Genomic DNA, 19,814 nt, shown 5'->3' with positions numbered 1-19,814 from the left:
CCAGCGGGGGCGGATGCCCATGACAACTATATAATGGTGCTGCATATATGCCATAGTAACCAATATATGCCGCTACCATGGCTACGGAAGCATGATGGCGCTCTTTTCGACAAATATCTTTCGATTGATGAGATACTTACACTTTTTCTGTGAAGAAGTTCCACGGTTAGGCCATATTTGCCGTCACGTCCGATGAAATTATCGCGCGACATTATGCAGACATACCCCGCCTAAGTATTTTGATTTTTTAAATCTCAATCCAAAAATGCACAAAGTACTTTAGCAACAGCGATAATGATAGGTGTCATTTGGCACGGGACTTGCTTCCTTATAACCGTAGTAGCAAACGATCACTTTGGTCTTCACATGTCTGGAACAGGAGCACGGGTTGACCTAGGGATAAACATCAGCTCGCTTTCAGTTGAATGTTTAACCGCTTGGTTTCACTTCTTTGATAGACCTCAAAATGCGCGAAATCAACCTGTTTTTTAAAACATTTCACAATATATAACCCCGGTAGTACATACCACTTCTTTTTTCCTTTCGAATTTCTTTAAGCTATTCATTACACATATACATTCATGGCATCATCAGAAGATTACTTGACGCTTCCTCGGGAGTTCTTACCTCGCCCACGCCATCAACCTACTGAATCCGTCAAATCGGGCCGTACGATTGTAATCGCATATGATCAGACGCGCGCAAGCGATGCTCTTCTAGACAAGACAATTCGGACTGGGTTATTGCAACCCGATGATGATATCCGTCTGGTACACATTTTGCCTCAGCAGGACTTCTTCTCGTCACTGACACAGCAGACATCAAATGGCAATTCCGTCATGGCAAGCATGCCATCGTTCGACGCACAAACCACCAGCCAAGCCAAAGACCAAAATGAAAAGATTCAAATAGAAGCCAAGGAAGACATGTTGTTGGCAGTGGCGAAAGTTCTCCAGAAAAACTCGGTGAGTTGTTATTATCTCTATATTCTGTGACACTCAATCTTACAAGAATTTTATGCATAATATTACATGATAGTTCCAACATGTCAAAGTCGAGGTGGTACAAGGCGATCCCAAACAATCCCTGCAGGATTACTGTCAAAGTGTGAAACCAACATTTTTAATGACCGGATCGCGTGGTTTTGGAAAATTTAAAAGGTTTGTTCAGAGATAAATGGAACATTGATTGGGAACTATTTGTTTACTTTTTTGTTTGTTTGTTTGTTTGTGTCATTTATTATAGTTCGATTCTTGGCTCTGTGTCGGATCATCTCGCCAAGAATTGTCCTTGTCCCGTTATGATTATCAAGGTCACAGAAGAAGAAATTGAGGCACGCACCGCTTTGGCTGAAACAAAGAAATCTATCTTTTCCAATTGGTTATGTGAGTGCATCATCTTATTTAGTCCACTAACACCTCGTTTTACTTGATAAGTATGTATTCTAATCAAACATACTACTGTATTCTCCCATTTTATAGCCTCTAGGTAGTTTTTTTGATAATTAATGGTAATTACTATAATAACAATAACATGTATTATTAGAATAATATGTCTTCTTTTATCAGCACACGATTAGAGAAAAGTTATTTACATTGAATTAGAAGAAGCGATGGGGAGGGCGAATGAAAAGAGTGTTTATAGTGAGAAAAAAGGTATATAGATGAAAAGTAGTAAGCGTATATAAAAGCACAAATAATTTTTTCAGGACTCGTGAGCTTTACGGATGTCACGACTGGCTTTGATCAAGGGAATCAATTTTTGCACAGGCTCGGCCTTGTTCAAAAACGGATGTTGCAACAGAACATCTGCATCTGGTCGCGTCCGACTATCCACTTGGAGCGATTGCCGTAAAAAGTCGGATAAGGATTCCGATAATGCCTCCGGATGCTGTAATGTGGGTGTTCCATTGGTGGCGATCAAGTACAGAGCGCGCAATGGGTTCTCGTGCAAATACGGCGGCTCGCCCTCAATCATCTCAATAACCATAATGCCCAACGACCATACATCAATCCGCGGGCCATACTCCTTTCGTGTAACAACTTCCGGAGCCATCCAATAGGGCGTGCCAACCATGGTTGTCCGCATCTCTTCATCATTCAGCCGTGCGCAGAAACCAAAATCCGTCAGCTTGACTTGACCATTCAGCCCCAGAAGAACATTGTCCGACTTGATATCGCGATGGATGATATCCAAATGGTGCAGATGGTGGATGCCTTGCAGCGCTTCACGACATACTGTTGCAATCTGTGCCTCGGTCATCATGTTTGTCGTCACAACATCCGTTAACGAGCCTCCCTCCATGTACTCCATCACAACCCATAGTTCGCCTGTCACCAGAAACGAGTCGATAAAGTTGACAATGTTGTTGTGCTGTGCCTCGCGCATAACCAAGATCTCATTAATAATGAGTTCCTTTTTGGGCTGTTGCGCAAGATTCATTTGTTTGATGGCGACCGAAATGTTGGTATCCACCGATTGTGCGGTATACACGCCACCAGACGCTCTAAAAGAAAGATATCCAGCATGGTTCGTTAATTTTTTCCTGCACGCCTTTCCTTTTTAAAAGTAAATATTTACCCTTGACCAATTTTGACCATATTCCGATAAAGTTTGGTAGGATCGGCATCTGTACAGATGGCGCGCAACTCTGCCAAGATCTCAGCATCCCTTGCAGCATCTTTTTGTCGTTTTTGTTCTCGTCGACGCACTCGTGGTTCTGGGGGTGGTCCTGTGTCCATAGCTGGATCGAGCGGTGCCGCCACAGGCGAAATATACACGTCGGCATTATTGTTATTATTTTTGTGGTTGTTGCTGCTTGGCATATCCAGTTGCGATTTCCGCCGTTCAGTGGTTTTGGGCTTGTTGGCTAATTTCGGTCGTGGAGGTGCAACAGGTGGTTGCTGTGTCGTCGAGATAGCAGGCGTGGTTGTGATTATAGGAGTAGAAGAGGATGAAGAGGATGATGATACAGATGGCTTAGGTGATTGTGGAGTAGTAGTTGTAGTAGGGGTGGTGGTAGTGGTGGTGGTAGTAGTTGTAGTAGTATCTTCATCAATTTTGTTGGTATTACTGCTCGTACTCGGTTTCATAGCAAATGTGGGTTTCGTCGATAATGGTGGTTTTGGTGGTGGCGGTTTGCTGCTGGTCGGAATCGTCGGACGTGATTTATTCTCAAATTGATGCAGTCGTTCAGCGATACTGACAGATGCTGCTTCTTCAGTTTCCTCTATATTACGACATTTGACCACACATGTCCAAGTTAGCCTTCCTCTCTTTGATTTCCCTCGCTTCTCCAAACAATGAATTTAAAACCCCTTACGTTCAGGTGGTGAAGGTGGTCGAGGCGGACGTGCCGGAATTGTAGGCGGTGACGGACGCGCTGGCAGCTCGGGCTTGGCATTGATGTTTTCGTTACTTTCCTCGGCTGTTGAGTCCACAACCACAAGTCTTGGCCTTGCACGTTGCGGTAACGGAGGTGGTGTCATGCGTTTCACAACCTCGCTTGAGAAATGCCTTGGATGCGCATTACCAAACTTTTCCCATACCCCATCCTCAGACTGTTCGCGCGTCTCCTTGTAAAATCCAATCACGTCCAACACTGCCTGTGGATTTGCCTGTTGTTCTCGCTTGGAAATGCCGCTTTGTTGCAGAAGAACATGCCACTCGCGTGGTAGCCCAGTAAATTCGCCCGTCTGTGCGTTGAATCCCACGTGTGTGACATGAATAAGGTTGTACGGCGACGAGATTTTCGCTTTTTCTGATGTCGTGGATGATGCTGAAGACGTACTGCCCGAACCCCAAAAATCTTTGTACAAAGCAGTAGAGAAAACAGCGTGAGTTAATCACAGCCTCTCTTGAAATGTACTATAACCATTACTAAATTGCCCACCCCCTTTTCTTTGTGTCTGTTTCTTAACAATTATCCTCTAACATCCTCCGCATTTCTCCAATAAATGTTCCTAACACTTACCACTGACACTTCCTACAACTCGATCCAGAACACCTTTAAGAGCATTTGACGTGGTAGTTCCAACATGAGTGATAATACCATTTCCATTGATAACGTGTTTCCCACTCCCGCCTCCTGTCGATGTGGGTGTTATCGTCGTCATTACCGGCGGGTTTGCTGCGTCGGACTGGTAATGCTGTTGATCTACAGCAGACACCTTGCTTAATGAGCGTAATGTTGCCGGGTTGGGCCGTGGTGGAGGCATTGGTGGTGCATCCGCTGCTACTACAGCAATGGATGGACGTGTTGGCTGTTGTGGCAGTGGTAACGGCGGTTTTGTGCTATTATTGGGTACTGGACGTTGCTGTACTGGAGGTGGCGGTTGTTTCGATTCATATTCTCGTAAAAAGGTCGGCTTTGGTTTAGGCGGTAATGGAGGTACAGGAGATCTCGGCCCTGGTTGGGATGAAGTAGTGGTTATCGCCGCTGGATTGTGGGAGTGCTGCTGTAGTTGGTGCTTATTATTATTGTTGTTACTATTACTTGAAGCAGGGCGAGTATTCGGTGGCGGCGGTGGTGGAGGCAGCAACGAGTCATGGTCGGATTTGCTGTTAAATAGTTTGATGTTGGCAGAGACAATGCCAGACGCCGGGGAAGGTGGTGAAGACATTGTTTCTTTGGTCCAATCGCATTGGCCCACTTGAAGAGGAAGTACAGAAAGGAAAAAAGGTGTAGTTCTCTCTTTACCGTGTATAGAAGGCCTTCGGGCTGAGCTAAAAAGCGGAAATCCGTATTTGGAACTTTTCGATTGTAATGAGAACACAGTTAAAGCTTTCCAGTAGTTGTTTGGGACCTGTTGCTTGATTTCTTTATACAAAAAACGATTTAACCTATATGAATCGCATAGCTGCTCTGAAAGAAGTCCATAATAAGTCGGCTCAGATTTTAATAAATTCAAATGATGCTTTTTCCTGTTGATTTTGACTAGCTTCTATTGCAGAAAATGGTTATCCAACATCATTGTTGTTTCATTTATTGTTGTGGTTGGCATGAAAAATGCTCTTCAAATCTTTGTTTCCTGGCTTTGTTATACATTCGTTCATATGACAAGGTTTAGTAATCGTATATAAAGTAGTATTTTATACTACATTTGCTCAATAGCTGTTGTATACTTTGTATCAATTGCTGACTTTGCTGTGTTTGACTCGATCTTTTTTTTGTATGCTTGACTTTATCATTCTTCTATGGCGCGCATATATTTATTTCCTAAATTGTACATGACATCAATAATAACAATAACAGTAGACCTACTGACTCCTGACAGTAAAACCTTGTTTTCAAAACCATACGCCTTGGCGTTCACTCCTTGATGCTTGGCAAAGTGATATCTAGCCAACATTAAAGTTCAGTAACCACAGCAAACTGCTTAAGTGCTTGCAGTCTACATTATAGCTTTTTCAATTAAATATCGCTAGTGTAAATCGTTTTATGCTGAAGAATACAGCTATCAGCGATTATGGAAAAAGAAATGGATTAAATGTAGATACAAATTAACAGCAGCTTGTTCCGTTTTGTTAAAGACCGTCGTCGTAGGCTTTATGTGAACCTTTGTATCTCTGTACACATACTGTCTGACTCCAGGTCGCACCACAGGAAATTTTTAGCATATGTAATAAGTATCATACCTCTTTATTATTCTGTTTTTGGCTACATCACTTATAAACGCTGTAGATCTTGGCATATCTTATTTACTTGCCATACACTAATCGAGAACGATCACCTGTCAATTACCGTTGCTTTCATTGGACAATTTGTCGCGTTTGTTAAGGTCTTGATCCTAAAATTATCAGACTGTCGTCATTTTTTATCGCATTTAGGAACTTTTGTGATATATGGTGTATGGCTGTTGGATGATTAAATTTAGCCTTTGAGCCCTTTTACTGCGTACCCATGTTCTTTGTTGTGACAAACTGGCATTCTAAGCACAATCATGCAGAAAAATAGTCTCCATATTCGCTTTATTTAAACAGAAATGCCATTTACTGACGACCTTCACCGCAAATAACCACTCTATAATGTGCTTTGCCGCTCATAATGATCCCAAGGCCTCGGTTCACTTCTTCTAATGAGTTGCCCACGCGATCAATCCATGGTCGAACGCCGGTTTTAGATGCAAATTCGAGCATTTCTTGCAAATCCTCGCTGCTGCCGACGTAGCTACCGATAATACTGATATGCTTGTAAACAAATGCACCCGCATTAAAAGGTACAGGTTCCTCGGGAATATCAAGCAATACAAGCTTGCCGCGTAGTTTGATCAAGCCCAACAAATCAGTCCAGTTGGTTGATTTGCCAGATCCGCATACAAATAGATAATCAACAGACTGTTGATATTTGGCAGTTTCACTCAAAGTAGCGAACTCTGTTGCACCAAGTTTAAAAGCTTCTTCCCGTTTAGCATCGGATGAAGAAAAGGCAAGAACCTTACTGCAGTTTTTGGCACGAGCCCATTGAACCTAGATGTTATCAGGAAACATACATAATCGTACCTCTGTCAGTTTTGTACCTGGAACAACAGAGCCCATATCCAATCCACATGCAGAGATATTACACCCAACAGAATATATTGCTTGTACTTACTGCCAAGTGACCCAGGCCACCGATGCCAACAATACCAACGGAATGTTGCTCACCAATGTTTTGATGCTTGAAAGGAAGAAAGCTACAAGAAAAAATTTAAAATTTATATCTTTCCCTGAGACGGTTCCCATAAGTAACATCAACGTGGAATGAGTAGAAATTTACTTACGTGGTAACGCCTGCGCAGAGTCTTTGGATGGGGCATCAGAGCAACAGTACAATGCCATCATAGTAGACATGAATCAGAAACGGCACGTTATATATATTAGATACGTGACAATAGATTACTTACAATGGAGCACCTTCCTCGCTGCTGATATTTTCTGGCACCTTGATGGCCCATGTGGACTGCACACGAACTCGATCCGCATAACCCTAGATCAACATATTAATAAAGACGTCTACCAGTATACATGACGTATGTTCGTATCGGGAAAGGGAAAAGTAAAAGGTACTTACACCATAGGTCATCTGGCCCTTGTACTTGCCGTTGTACGTGGTCACTTTGGAAGGGCATAACTGCTTATGCTGAGTTGTGCACTGTTCACATTCGTTACAGCTACGGCATACAGGGCTTACACCCACACGATCGCCGACCTTGTGCTCTGTTACTTTGTTGCCAACAGCAGTGATATCGCCAATAAACTCGTGTCCTGGAATCAAGGGATAAGTTGCTCGTCCCCAACCCTAGCAAACCAAAACAATAACCCTCTTGTGAGCTACTTTTTCACGTCTACCCAGACCTTCCTCAAGGCTCCCTCGCTTACATTAGTCAAATGGTGAACATCGGAACCGCAACTACACTGCTAGTTAGTCTTATGTGCACATACGCCCGCCACTTTGCCTTACATGCCGCACGCTTGAACACGAATCTCGACTTCGTCTTCCTCGAGTGGTCTTGCGTCAAATGTCATTGACTCTAATGTAGGACCGTCAATAGGTTTTAGGGCAGCATAACCAGTGAATTTATCGTTCGTCATTGTTTTTCTAAATCAATAAAAGAAACACAAAACGTTTATGCTCTCCTTTCCCCTTTCTGTATGATCGGTGTTTTCTTATTATATGCTTCATGTTCTCATCCCCACTTTTCCGAAAGATGGTGACACAAGATTATTTCAGCTATATCCACTACTTCTATTGTACCTGTCACTTTAACTATTACTACTCAATTCATTTAACGATAAGCAAATGATGATATGCTAGATCGAACAGTAGCTGCATCGAGCGCTGGAATAGGTGATTACTGCATGTGTGATAACGAGACTTATGAAGTTAAAAAGTCAAAAGTTGAGTTCATTATCAGTGATAAAATGTAGGCTGTTATCATGATACACGGGGGTTCTGTTACCAGTATTCAGCATTTTATTATTGTGTTTCTATACCGTACGTATATTTTTTCTCTTTACCGTTATATATATATATATATATATTGAGATATCGATGTAAAAGAACGTATATATCTCTGACAACATACTGTGACATAATTAATTTATGTATTTACACAATTTGGAAGATATGTCAGAGCAATGAATGGCCCATTGAAAAAAAATGTATAGCAACAGTGCCCCCGGAACAGCAAGACAAGTTTGGAACATCAATATAGCGAAACGTCTACAAGCAAAAATGAAAAGCACGCGCAACATTGAGCTTGTTGATACTTCTTTTGGCCCCAGCTGTTTGTTGATATCGGCCAACAACTACTGGAGATTTGAAATACATGTTGCTGTATAATTACGAGCCCACATTGAGCAAGGTATATTTGTGTATGAGGGTAAACAACACATGCTTTTGAATGATAGAGACGTATTACCGTATCCTCGATGTTAGTTTTTCTCTGATTGCATTCCAGTAGTTCAATAGCTATTAAGTGGAAGTACCGATTTTATCGTACACAACATATGTCTACAGTGGTCCCCGGTTCGAATAACTTAAAGGGTCTTAGAAGGTTGAAGCTAATGAGGGTTGATAAAGCGAAGGCGGGTTTAATATAAAATTTATATGTTTTCTTAGTCTTAAAAATCCCATCTCAAAAGGGCTGACACAACTGAGGGTAGAATGTATCTGAGGGTGACCTTAACGGCGGCCTCTGCAGCTGTTCTTTACTTCTAATGTTTAAACGTTCTTTCACGCACGTTTGTTTCTAGGATATGCATTTACACAGTAAGATATAATTTTTAAACACGGCGGTAAAGCCAATAAAATATAACACAAGAGATTTTAAATTGTAATTTTTTCATAAATTGCTTTCTTATACTGATTGTATAGATTTTACTATGACTGTAGTATTTAAACTAATCCTAAAACTGCTAGTAAGCTTTTGCCCATGGTATGTAATGATAGTCCTCTGTGATTTTCTCTAATATCCTGATCCAGACAATTTGAGTGGGGCAGTCGCTGTCCTTTCCGTATGATATTTTTTTTTCTTTGTTTCTCGCTATGATACTGTGGTTTCTGGTGCTTAAAAACTGTGATGGTTTAATTTTCGTTTTCTTGTTGAATGTGCTATGTAACAAGTTGGATTTATAATAGGATGCTTGGATCGAGTCTTGCTATCATGATTCAGTGCTACTTTGTTGTTCCATGGTTTCGAGTTCGACATAAATGATGTAAAGCTCCTTAAACTTACGCAGATCTGTTTTTCATTGTTTTGTAAGCATCATGCTACCGTAGATATACGCATACCGTGATAATTAAGCTCTAACAAGGAAAGCAGCACAGATGAAGCTTTTATTTATAGAGCGTAGCTTACCCCTCATAAGATATATGCATCATACACATTGTAACCAGAATTGAACACCTGCGTAATTAGGCTCTTGTCTTTTTCACTGTATACAGCTGGTTTAAAGAGTGGTACATAGTTGGCGAAGCCCGCAACGTGGTGTAGTATTTATAGATGTATCAATCTCTGTGATATAAAGTGCAAGTAGCAATATATGTTGTAAGTATACGCCTTCGCTTCTTGTAGTCAAACTACTGTATGTTGCTCTTTGCAAACATACATCGGTATATAAGCTTAGTGTATTGGACAATAATACTTTGCTCATCTTTAAGAACATAGCCCTGTGAGCTGGCTAAATGGCTTCCTATAGCATTTTGACATCTGTCGCAATATTGAGAACCATGCCTCACAAAGCAAAGTACTAAGTTAATATGTTGGTATAGCAGGGTTTTTCTTAAAGCATGATTCAAAATTCTCAATTCACATTATCATATAGATCGTAATAGACCAATGTACTTCAGACATTACCACTAGATAGTCCTTTGACGTTTCTTTGGGGGGTAAACCGCCATCAGATACACAAAACTATATGTAGTCTAAGAACGAATAGACACCAGTTGGAAATTAAGAATAGTTCAAGTGTATATTATTTATTGATATACTCAGTGACCTGGGTGATTGGTTGCTTTTCCTTACGGTACAATTAGAAGAAGAATATTTACAAATGAGGGATGCCACAACTAACAAAACCTGTACAATGGGAAAAACGTTAGGGTTGATAAGATTTTTAAAAATAATACTGCCAACAGATTATATTTTCTGTCGTTTTTATTTGATTGCATGATAAAAAATATCCTCTATACTTTCTATATGATAAGCTACAACATATCAAAATGATAATTTGCCAAGATCATCAGTGTTATAGTGGCACAAATTTGCATACATATAAAAAGCATTTTAAAGGGTATATCGGAAGCCAGGATGCTAATGCAAAGTATGTTGCAACAGTATAATATGCCATCAATAAGTTTATTGTTTGTACATTGTTAAAAGCGGAACGCAAGTTGAATTGTACAAGTAATACCTTTTCACCGAGATCTTCGCTGTTTTCACATATAGCCCTAAGCTTCTCAGGCGCCATGTTGTCGCGCTTCTTATTGATCTTGTAAAAAATGTACTTGATTGTGATCGGTAGAACAACGAGACAGCAACTAATGGCTAAACAAGCTGTGTTGCCTTTTACATATCGCGGTGCATCGTCTGCTCTATACAACTGGCCACTATTATTACAAAGGAAGACTATGGTGAGAATGGGCTAGTTCCAGTTTACCGCGGGCATGCTTAGCCTGAAAATTTGATTTTTACCCTATTGCTCCACCTATGTTCCCCAAAGTCGTTGATAATGCAATGGCGGTGCTACGTCGAGTATGGCCAACGACATTATTTGAAAGCCAGGCTGTTTTCAGTGGACTGATGCTGAATACACCCATGGCTGTGAAAATAGTACCGATGTACAATATCAATGGGCTTTTGTCTCTTAAAGTAATAAGAATTGTGTATCCAATAATTGATAAAGTGATTGAACACGCCATGTGAAATCCACGCTCGCCTTGTCGATCAGCATGCCATGCTACAAATAAGCACCAAACGAATGCTTTACGAAACGCTGTCAGCTGCTTCGTTCTCCTCGGTAATATCCATTTGATTATGAGACAATGGAAGGATACTAACCGAAGGCATATGGTGGGCTACTCATCGCCTATTCACATGTTCATAAGAAGTTCATTAGAATGTACTTAGCAAAGCAGGTTTGATCCTCTTTCAAATTTGCCTAATCTAAAACATAGATGAGATGATAGCAGTAAAAGTACCTGAGCCGTCAAGGATGTATATCCCATGCCGTGGACAATACTTGGCATAAACATGCTTAGGCTGTACATCAAAAGTGCTCCACAAAAAAATATCAAAGAAAAGGCGTAAACCTTCCAATCAATCATGGTCGAACCAACTTGTTTCCACGTAAAATTCGTTGCATCAGCTGCGACACCAGCATCTCTCTTTTTCTGGTCGGCAATGATCGCACGCTCTCGCTCGTTTAAAACTAAAGCATATAATGGGGCATCAGTGCTTTGGAACAAATATTCATGAATGCCAAACACGCAAGAACTCACATGTTGTGTTTTCTGGAAAATTGGGTAGCACAACATAAGTGAGCGCACCAAGTACCAATGTTGGAATAGCTTCGATGATAAAGATCCATTGCCAGCCGCTTAAACCGCCAATGCCATGCATCTGAACAATCCCATAAGCCTGTTTTTGTGTTTTTTCACCAATAAGTATACGTAACATGTAGTACTTTGCTACTTCAAGGAAAGTTGACTTACAATGATTCCTCCAAATGCCTTTTAAATAAATCGCGGTAGTAGTGTACACCGCGTAGCTCATTGTTAGTCTACGAACTTTATATTCTACCATCTATTACAATATATAAACTTACACCGGCTAAAGTAGAGCTTCCATAAAACACTGCGATTCGCAAGGCCAACTGTCTTTTTGTGTACCACACAGATAAATAGAAAATAATTCCCTGTAAAAAAGAAGTATCATGATTAGCTAACTCTTTATAAATATCTTTGCATTAAATGTTATTTAGTATAACGCTTACTGGGAATAGACCACTCTAATGAGAAGAACAATTGCATTGTATATCATGTCAGAAGAAAATACTAGAGGCAGCACTACAGAATGATTTCTAGGTGGTGAGGGAATACAATACCTCAGCGACCCCTAGGAAGAATCTTGCAGCTATCAATCCTGCACCCGTGCGACAAGTGGCCATGCTCGCCATGATGACTCCCCATACGAGTAAAATGATGGATAACCATAATCGAGGGCCAGCGAATTTGAGCATAAGATTGGAAGGTACTTCAAATATGAGCTTAATAAACAATTGAATCAGTGTTGGGAAAAGGAGTAATTTACTACTCGATGTTTGGACTTACGTAGCCAACGAAGAATATGGAAAGTGCCCAATGGTACTCTGAATTCGTTATACTCATGTCGTCCATTAGGCCTGCTAACTTGGCATTTCCTATTTGAAAATGATATGTACCCAATTCTAGTGTTAATGTGTCACCAGCAAATCTGACTGAGGTTCTTTCTTCATTTCAGAAAATGCGAAACACACCAATATTTATCCGATCTAAAAAAGAACAAAGGTACATGAGCGACACAAGTGGCACGATTCGCAAATCTATCTTCCACATGAGCCGTCGCAATTCCTTCCCATCTGGCTCGATGAAATCTGTTGGTTCTTTGGATCTTGACATTGCCATGTGTTCAGTTCTGATTTCTTTTAGCTGTGCCTCGGAGTTGTTCCCTCGATCAAGTATATCCTTATATATGTTCGTAGAGATCAAGTGTGTGTGACGAAGATAGTGTTGCAATGTTAAGGCGTTACCGCTTTAAAAACTATTGCACTCAACTTCGTTTTCTGCAGAGATATGCATGGCGTTTTTTTGCCCAATTTGAAATATGCACAATGTAAGGAACTCGGGATACTGTATTGCGCCTCAATTTGTGTAGAAGACATTTCATCCAAAAAAGAAAATTGAAAATCGATATAATCACAAGCTATGTATAATCAGAAAATAACGCGTAGCCAACACGATACTACTTGATAAGCTGCTATGGATAAGTTGGCAGTGGTCATATATAAAATTGGAAACAATATAACTTGATGTAACTTGGTGTGTTAAATCTCCCTGGTGGCGCTGGCCATTACGCAGAATATGTTATAAACACATGCATATGTAACATAGAATCATACTCCTGAAATAGCTTTACTAGTTGCGGGGCACGAAACGGACGCAATGATCAACAGGAGTTACGACAACACCTCCGGCTTTGACATCATCAATGTTTGGATATTCAGGCTGGCCTTGGGCGTCAAGTGTTGGCAAGATATTACATTTCGAGAATACGGAAATAAACATGTCGAATAACTCAACTTCGGCCTGAAAGTAATCCAAGGATTAGTTAATAGCTCACGAGTGACACATTATCAGGGTATCATATTTTACCAAGTGTAAGCCGGGGCAGAGGCGTCTTAATAATGGCGAATAGAAGAAAGATGATGATATTAGCAGTAAGCTCTAAAATCAAAGAAAGCTGATCCCATGTTATTTTCATCACCTTCCCCATCCAAAGTTGAAATGATCTCTGTTCTCCAAAGGACCGTTAGCCGCAGCCATCATTGACTTGGTATTTGACATGAAGCGCTCGGGATCAAACTTGTCTGGGTTAGGGAACACAGCGGGGTTTCTATGCATTGCATACATGGATGAAATTAGAGTCGTTGCATCCGGGATGTAGTAACCGCGATACTCAACTAGCATCAAAATTTATCAGTAAGCTATTAAATAGACACTTGTTTTAAGTTGTTGATGCTTACATGCTTCGGTAGATACATGAGGAACACCAAAGTTTGTCGTTGTTCGATACCGCATACACTCTTTCTGAACTGAAACCGTATAGTGGAATAGTTCGCGATCACTAAATTTGGGTAGTCGTCCTTCCTTGGCAACAAAGGTATCAATTTCTTCTTGCATACGTGCTTGGATTTTGGGATAACGAACCAAAATAGCAAACGCCCAAGTCAGCGATACAGCTGTGGTATCTGAGCCTGCAACAATCATATCGCCTAATTTTTTTTTAATCATAAGAGTTTAGTGGTCGTGTCTTCTTCAGCAAAGAGATACTTTTGCAAACAGAACTAGATACTGTACTCAAAATCATCGTGACATCCAATTCATCCAAGTGAAGTTTCTCCTTCATATTATCGATCGTTTTGACGAGACAATCTTTTGGTGTCTTCCGTGCTCTTTCGATCAAGATACCCAAAGGTTCATCTCGAAATTCCTTAACAAATGCCTTGAGCTTGCCTTGCCGACCACTGAGTTTATCAATCCATTTGAGTGATGGGAAGAAAGCACCGATATCACCCAAAAGACCAGCATATTTCAAAGTGCGTTCGGCCAAATCAACTAATGTGCGAAACATAGAGTCATCGGTGGATGGCAAGCGTTCAGCAAAGCACGTCAGCATGATGACATTCAAAGTGGCTAACTGAAGTGTTTTCAAAGGATTGATGCTGCCGGCTGTTTGGGTAGCCTTGATCAGCGTTTCAGCCGCTATCTCGGTTTCCTTGCTGATAACGTCGGCGAACTGGTCTACAAACTTGGGTGCTAGGATATCGAGTGCTTATTTTGTTCAAAATAAAAAGCAATATCAGTTTCCATGTTTTCTTGCTAAAACGTATTAATGATAATAAAGTTTTACCGAGTGTTCGTGAATCTTTCCATTTCTTTCCTGCCTTGGCAATCACGACTCCTCTGGTCGAAATAACAAAGAAATTGTGAACAAGGACGTTTCACTTGACAGTCTTCTAAATTCCGTACAAGCTCTCACCTGCCGCCCACACCATAAATATTATGAGAGAAAGTATGCGATGCGCGAGATGAAGTAATTGCACCGCGGTGAACAAATATTTCATGCGCAACTGTTGGATCGTTGATCATAACTGTACGACGCGCTCCCATATATACAGAGAAAAACGGTGCATCTATCTCTGTTTGTTAACTATCCATCCTCTAATATTTACATGTTTCTTTTCACTGTATCTCACCAATTGATTCGTGCCACTTTTGAAGCTGCAACACTGGTCGTTTTCCCATCGTGATTAAATGACCTATCAAAGAGAAGTACAAAGATATAGCTTTTAGTGGATAATGTTTGGTGGAGATGTAGCAAAAATCTGCCTTCCTCGTTGTTCGTTGTATCACTTACCGACAAGTGGGTACCAACCGGGAGCTGTGGGCACTGGTTTCAATCCTTTGCCTGGGTTATCACTTTTTGTTTTTGCATATGCATAAAGGATGATTGCAACAGCAGCAGTGATGCCGGCAACGGTGGGTAGCTTTTCGCGATCGATTTTGGATAAATAAGGGGCAAGGTGATCCATTAGAACTTTACGAGAAAAGGGAAAAAGGAAGAAAGAAAGAAAGATAAAGAAACCTCAGGTTTGAAATCATACCGCGGTGGTCAATTAAAGTATGTAGCACGCGCGCACACACAATCATGCACACATGTTTGGGCTTTGTTGGCTCAGAGGAATATTGGATACTCCAAAGTTTAAGCTCAGTGTCCTGTACAATGGTTCGATCTGTTGTAGTGAAAGTACAAGCGCAGACCCACCTTATCTGGTTCTTCCTTGTGCATTACTCTTTTCTTATTTTACCCTATTTAAAATGTTTATGTCCCCGGCCAACTGTTCTACCTTTATAAAGTGGGGTTGCAGCAGCATGCATTATGGCATACTATCACCTGCATCTTATAGTTCTTCATTGGTTCCACCGCAGTGTTTATTTTGCGTTACATCACAAACACTTAGAGTGGTAACAGACGTGGTACAGAGTAACAGGCTGTTTGGAAACCGGCTTCTCCGCGCTCGACACTATGGAGATGGTGGGCAAAAGAACAACTTATTTTCTGTAGACATTGAGCCAATCACAACAGCATAGTTTTCTTTGGCATCTACCATAAGTAGTTCAGCGCTAAAAAGGAGATGGACTTGTGGAAAGAAAGGTCTTGATGGAATCCGAAAAATAAGCATGGTCATACATGCATATTCCATTGTGTGTTACAGGAGCTTTTTAAGAACGGGAGCTTGTATTATGCTTTTGTAAGACCTGTTAGCATTCATACATATCTACTTAGCTGTCATGGCTAAAGTCGCTGCTACTCTCATGGATACTTGACATCTCTCAGCTGCTCCATAGCAACATCTAGGCGACTTTGAACTCTTAAAAAGAATTTCAGCAACTGCTTCATATTCTGTTACAAAGCCATTTAGACTGCAGTTGTTGACAGCATGTGTCAATATGATGCTCTTTATTACGTCGTGTACACTGGTAAGGGCTGATAGATTGCCAGTTAGCAGTATTGCATGATACTTTCCATCTCTCTTGTAATTTAATTTTATTCACACAACCAAAGCTGGTTGAAGGTTGGTAACAGCTGGTGATAGGAGATTCTTTATAATGTAGCGTCGGGGTGAGGAGGAGGTGCTGCTTGTCAATAAATCATTTATGACAACCCAACTTCTGTCACGGTGGAAACGATCTGCCATTGGCAGTCAACTCTGCCTTGATCTGCGATCTCCCCAAGCATACCAGATCCGTCATGTCGCCCCTTCAACAAACATTCCTTGGCAGCAACTCTCCTTACGATGCGCCGAATTGCCACCAAAAAACGTTCCGTTCGCCGTCATTGAGCCAAGCGATCAAAAACCCGACACGTGCAGTCAGTGGCTAATCGAACGTGGATGGCAATGTCCTTACGTTTTTCGCGAAGACGACGACACGTTCTGGACAGCCGTAGAGCAGTACTCACAGCCCACTACTCCCAAACCTTGGCTCCTGTTCAGACCTTGTCCGTTCTTGATGCAACATATCAATTGGATCGAAAAACAAACACAGCAGCATCGATGTTTGGATATTGGGTGTGGATCGGGTCGTGATGTTGCATGGTTGTTGTCGCGCCAGCCGCTATGGAACGTCTATGCGTTGGACTCGCTCAAGGGAGCTGTGGAGCGAACACATCAGTTGACGAAAAACATGGGCGTTCACGATCGTTTAGTGGAGTGCCTACAAGCCAAGATCACTTCGGAAGGGAAATGGAAAACATTTGATGAAGATAGTCCAGCTGTCACTGCTAAGAATAATACCACTGCTACTGCTGGTACCTCCCCTACTTCTGGCACTACCACCACTATCAACAATACCATTGCTATTACAAACGGCGATATTGACGATAAAAGTAGAAGATTCTCCCCGGGGGTATCTACAGATACATTCTTTCAGGATAAATTGGGGTGTTCGCAGTTCGACCTGATTCTCACGATCCGGTTTCTGGTGCGCTCGCTCTTGCCGCAGCTACCACAGCTCCTTGCAGTCGGCGGATACCTGGTTATTTCTCATTTCGTGGAGGACGGCGTGCACGAGTATGAACAACCCCGCAAAGACCATCGGCTCCAACTGGGAGAATTGGCGGCACTATACGGATCGATGGCTAACATTGAAATAGTAGTGGACGTTATCGAACAGATAGAGGACGGAAGGCCGGTAAACTCTGTAGTAATAAAAAGGACGGGGCCGTAAATGTATTATAGTTTAGCGAGTTTGTTGGGAGAGCAAGGGAAAAAGGGGGGGTATATTCAGTGCGGAAAAGCAAAAATTATAACGTATCGGACAAATGGTTAAGCGCTGCACCGGCATCACGTCTGATTGGCTAGCTGCATCGTAAGCGTCACATGAATAGTCTTTGCTATTTCTGCGGGGGGGAGATTAAAGTGGGATAAAATGGCGTATCTCTTTCGATTACTTCTCGTACCTGTACTACTTTTCACTCTATACCACTCTTTCAACATGGCCGCACAACGTAAACTCTGCATGATTCCTGGTAAGTGTATATTAACATACGACCTGTGCTTAGCTGGAAGGAGCCCGTGTGTCTTTGGACCAGTGCTGGGAGGGGGGCGGGAAAGGCAAAAAGGAGTAAATTACTAATGGTTGGTAAAAACAACGAACGCGCGTTCAAACTTCTGGGGTGTAGGTCCCATCGAGTTCCATGAAGATGTCTTGGCATCGATGGCTACGCCTGCCACCTCGCACGTCGACCCTCTCTTCGTTCCCGTCTTTGGCGAAACCATCGAAATGGTCCGCAAGGTCGTGTTGTCGGAAAAGGCCCAGCCCTTCGTCGTCTCTGGCTCTGGCACTCTTGGCTGGGACATGATGGTCAACTTGATTGAGGCTGGCGATGAAGTTTTGGTTGTGAACACTGGCTACTTTGGTGATCACTTTGCTGAATGGTAAGAAAGGATCAAATAGGGCCTGACTTGCTTTGCTCTGCTTTCGTTATTGACGATACCATGCCTTGTTCCATAGCTTGGAGACATATGGCGCCAAGATCACCCACTTGCGCGCCGAAGTCGGTAGCCGCCCCTCCAACGAAACGATCAAGCAGGCCGTTTCTACAAAGAAGTACAAGATGGTGACCGTGACGCACGTTGACACCTCGTAAGCAGATTGCCAAATAGGGTTTAGGTACGCAGACAGAGCGGGGCCACTAAAATTATTTCGCACTAGCACTGGCGTCTTGGCGGACATCAAGAGCGTGGCTGAAATTGTCAAGGCAGCTTCGCCCGAGACCTTGGTTGCGGTTGATGGTGTTTGCTCGGTCGGCTCGGAAGAAATCCGTTTCGATGAATGGAACTTGGATATCGTCATCACTGGCTCGCAGAAGGGTCTTGGTGTCCCTCCCGGTCTTTCTATCGTCGTTGCTAGCCCCCAGGCCATTGAAGTCTTCAAAACCCGCAAGAGCGCCATTCCTTCATACTACTCCAACTGGAACAAGTGGCTGCCCAGTAAGTTTGGTGCTACAAAAAAGGATGAAAGTGTTCAGGAGGGAAGAGAGAGAGAGAGGGGGGGGGAGGTTGAGCACGGGAATCCATGCATGCTAATTCGAAGGTTTATCACTACTATTACCCAATTCTGTTTAGTCATGAACGCGTATGAGGCACGCAAGCCCGGCTACTTTGCCACTCCCGCTGTGCAGTTGATCTATGCGTTACACACATCCCTCAAACAGATCACCAGCCAACCCATGGAAACGCGTTTCGCTAAACACCAGCAGGTTGCTTCCAACTTCCGCAAGACCATCAAGGATCTGGGTTTGAAGCAAGTAGCACAATGTGAAGAGTGCTCTGCCAACGGCATGACTGCCGTCTGGCTCCCCGCCGGCGTCAGCGTCCCTCAGTTAGTGCCTGCTTTGGCCGCCAAGGGCGTGCAGATCGCTGGTGGTCTGCATGTTAAGCACGCAAGCGAATACTTCAGAATTGGGTAAGTTCTCAAAGACATGCACACTATGAGGTGTCACTTACTAAAGAGCAATGGACTGTAAATAGACACATGGGTATTTCGGTGATGGAGGATGATCGCAAGCATATCCAAAAGGTCGTAGATGCACTTACCAGCTCTCTTACTGAGCTTGGCTATCAGAAGGCCTAAAAAAGTTAGTAAAAAGTAAAGTTTCAAAATGTCAACCTGACGTATTTGCCTTTGATGTTTTGGAGCAACAGAGAAAGAAAGAAAAAAAGAGCATGGTTTTTTATTATATTTTTGCATGAGTACATGCTGCGTGTGTATGAAGGCGGAGTGATTTGAGCGGGCTGGATGTGTGAAGGATATATTTTTACCAGTTTGGATATATTGGCAACGGAAAATCCTTATGTAAGGCCCGGTTTGGAGCGTTGTTTGTCGTCTACCCCGCAAACATGATCCGTGAGCATACAAGGGTGGAACGTGTCAGGTAAAAGAGAAGAAATCGATAAGAGAACGAAACCTGGGTCGCATCGCATGAAACGAACGAGGGAGAGAGCAGGGA

The 19,814-nt window shown here is 42.2% G+C and overlaps 7 protein-coding genes across 7 annotated transcripts; 3 read left to right on the top strand and 4 right to left on the bottom strand.

Moving 5' to 3' along the window:
* Positions 1-353: 353 nt before the first annotated feature.
* Positions 354-1,662, top strand: BDB00DRAFT_859360 (uncharacterized protein). Its single transcript, XM_053125924.1, has 5 exons — positions 354-391; positions 526-965; positions 1,039-1,160; positions 1,246-1,517; positions 1,595-1,662. The coding sequence occupies exons 2-4, from the start codon at positions 582-584 to the stop codon at positions 1,430-1,432; spliced, it is 693 nt and encodes a 230-aa protein (XP_052972910.1). The 5' UTR covers positions 354-391; positions 526-581; the 3' UTR covers positions 1,433-1,517; positions 1,595-1,662.
* Positions 1,539-5,026, bottom strand: BDB00DRAFT_859354 (kinase-like domain-containing protein). The gene is made up of 4 exons (XM_053125923.1): positions 3,974-5,026; positions 3,323-3,808; positions 2,581-3,229; positions 1,539-2,506 (listed from the first exon to the last, which is right to left on the bottom strand). The coding sequence occupies exons 1-4, from the start codon at positions 4,620-4,622 to the stop codon at positions 1,705-1,707; spliced, it is 2,586 nt and encodes an 861-aa protein (XP_052972909.1). The 5' UTR covers positions 4,623-5,026; the 3' UTR covers positions 1,539-1,704.
* A 919-nt stretch (positions 5,027-5,945) lies between these two features.
* BDB00DRAFT_859349 (chaperonin 10-like protein) lies at positions 5,946-7,693 on the bottom strand. Its single transcript, XM_053125922.1, has 7 exons — positions 7,442-7,693; positions 7,360-7,390; positions 7,052-7,279; positions 6,885-6,967; positions 6,762-6,782; positions 6,593-6,674; positions 5,946-6,468 (listed from the first exon to the last, which is right to left on the bottom strand). The coding sequence occupies exons 1-7, from the start codon at positions 7,570-7,572 to the stop codon at positions 5,992-5,994; spliced, it is 1,053 nt and encodes a 350-aa protein (XP_052972908.1). The 5' UTR covers positions 7,573-7,693; the 3' UTR covers positions 5,946-5,991.
* Positions 7,694-10,110: 2,417 nt separating this feature from the next.
* BDB00DRAFT_859348 (major facilitator superfamily domain-containing protein) lies at positions 10,111-12,845 on the bottom strand. Its single transcript, XM_053125921.1, has 12 exons — positions 12,499-12,845; positions 12,314-12,402; positions 12,088-12,249; positions 11,977-11,991; positions 11,809-11,898; positions 11,696-11,713; positions 11,483-11,621; positions 11,183-11,412; positions 11,043-11,070; positions 10,677-10,965; positions 10,396-10,591; positions 10,111-10,295 (listed from the first exon to the last, which is right to left on the bottom strand). The coding sequence occupies exons 1-12, from the start codon at positions 12,644-12,646 to the stop codon at positions 10,269-10,271; spliced, it is 1,431 nt and encodes a 476-aa protein (XP_052972907.1). The 5' UTR covers positions 12,647-12,845; the 3' UTR covers positions 10,111-10,268.
* A 3-nt stretch (positions 12,846-12,848) lies between these two features.
* BDB00DRAFT_859345 (cytochrome P450) lies at positions 12,849-15,372 on the bottom strand. The gene is made up of 9 exons (XM_053125920.1): positions 15,159-15,372; positions 14,998-15,060; positions 14,781-14,934; positions 14,652-14,704; positions 14,099-14,572; positions 13,765-14,013; positions 13,506-13,701; positions 13,394-13,418; positions 12,849-13,327 (listed from the first exon to the last, which is right to left on the bottom strand). The coding sequence occupies exons 1-9, from the start codon at positions 15,331-15,333 to the stop codon at positions 13,157-13,159; spliced, it is 1,560 nt and encodes a 519-aa protein (XP_052972906.1). The 5' UTR covers positions 15,334-15,372; the 3' UTR covers positions 12,849-13,156.
* A 766-nt stretch (positions 15,373-16,138) lies between these two features.
* Positions 16,139-17,574, top strand: BDB00DRAFT_859344 (uncharacterized protein). Its single transcript, XM_053125919.1, has one exon. It carries the CDS (start codon positions 16,460-16,462, stop codon positions 17,528-17,530), a length of 1,071 nt encoding a protein of 356 aa, XP_052972905.1. The 5' UTR covers positions 16,139-16,459; the 3' UTR covers positions 17,531-17,574.
* Positions 17,575-17,797: 223 nt separating this feature from the next.
* BDB00DRAFT_793288 (pyridoxal phosphate-dependent transferase) lies at positions 17,798-19,438 on the top strand (the record flags this gene model as incomplete). Its single annotated transcript, XM_053121196.1, has 6 exons — positions 17,798-17,831; positions 17,985-18,240; positions 18,317-18,448; positions 18,518-18,795; positions 18,931-19,270; positions 19,336-19,438. 6 exons carry the CDS (start codon positions 17,798-17,800, stop codon positions 19,436-19,438), a joined length of 1,143 nt encoding a protein of 380 aa, XP_052972904.1.
* Positions 19,439-19,814: the final 376 nt, after the last annotated feature.

The sequence above is a fragment of the Zychaea mexicana genome (genome assembly GCF_025766255.1).
Source record: "Zychaea mexicana strain RSA 1403 chromosome Unknown BDB00scaffold_175, whole genome shotgun sequence".
In the NCBI taxonomy this organism is placed as follows: Eukaryota; Fungi; Mucoromycota; class Mucoromycetes; order Mucorales; family Lichtheimiaceae; genus Zychaea; species Zychaea mexicana.
The sequence above is the reverse complement of the archived record's forward strand: the minus strand, read 5'-3'. Positions and strand labels throughout refer to the sequence as shown.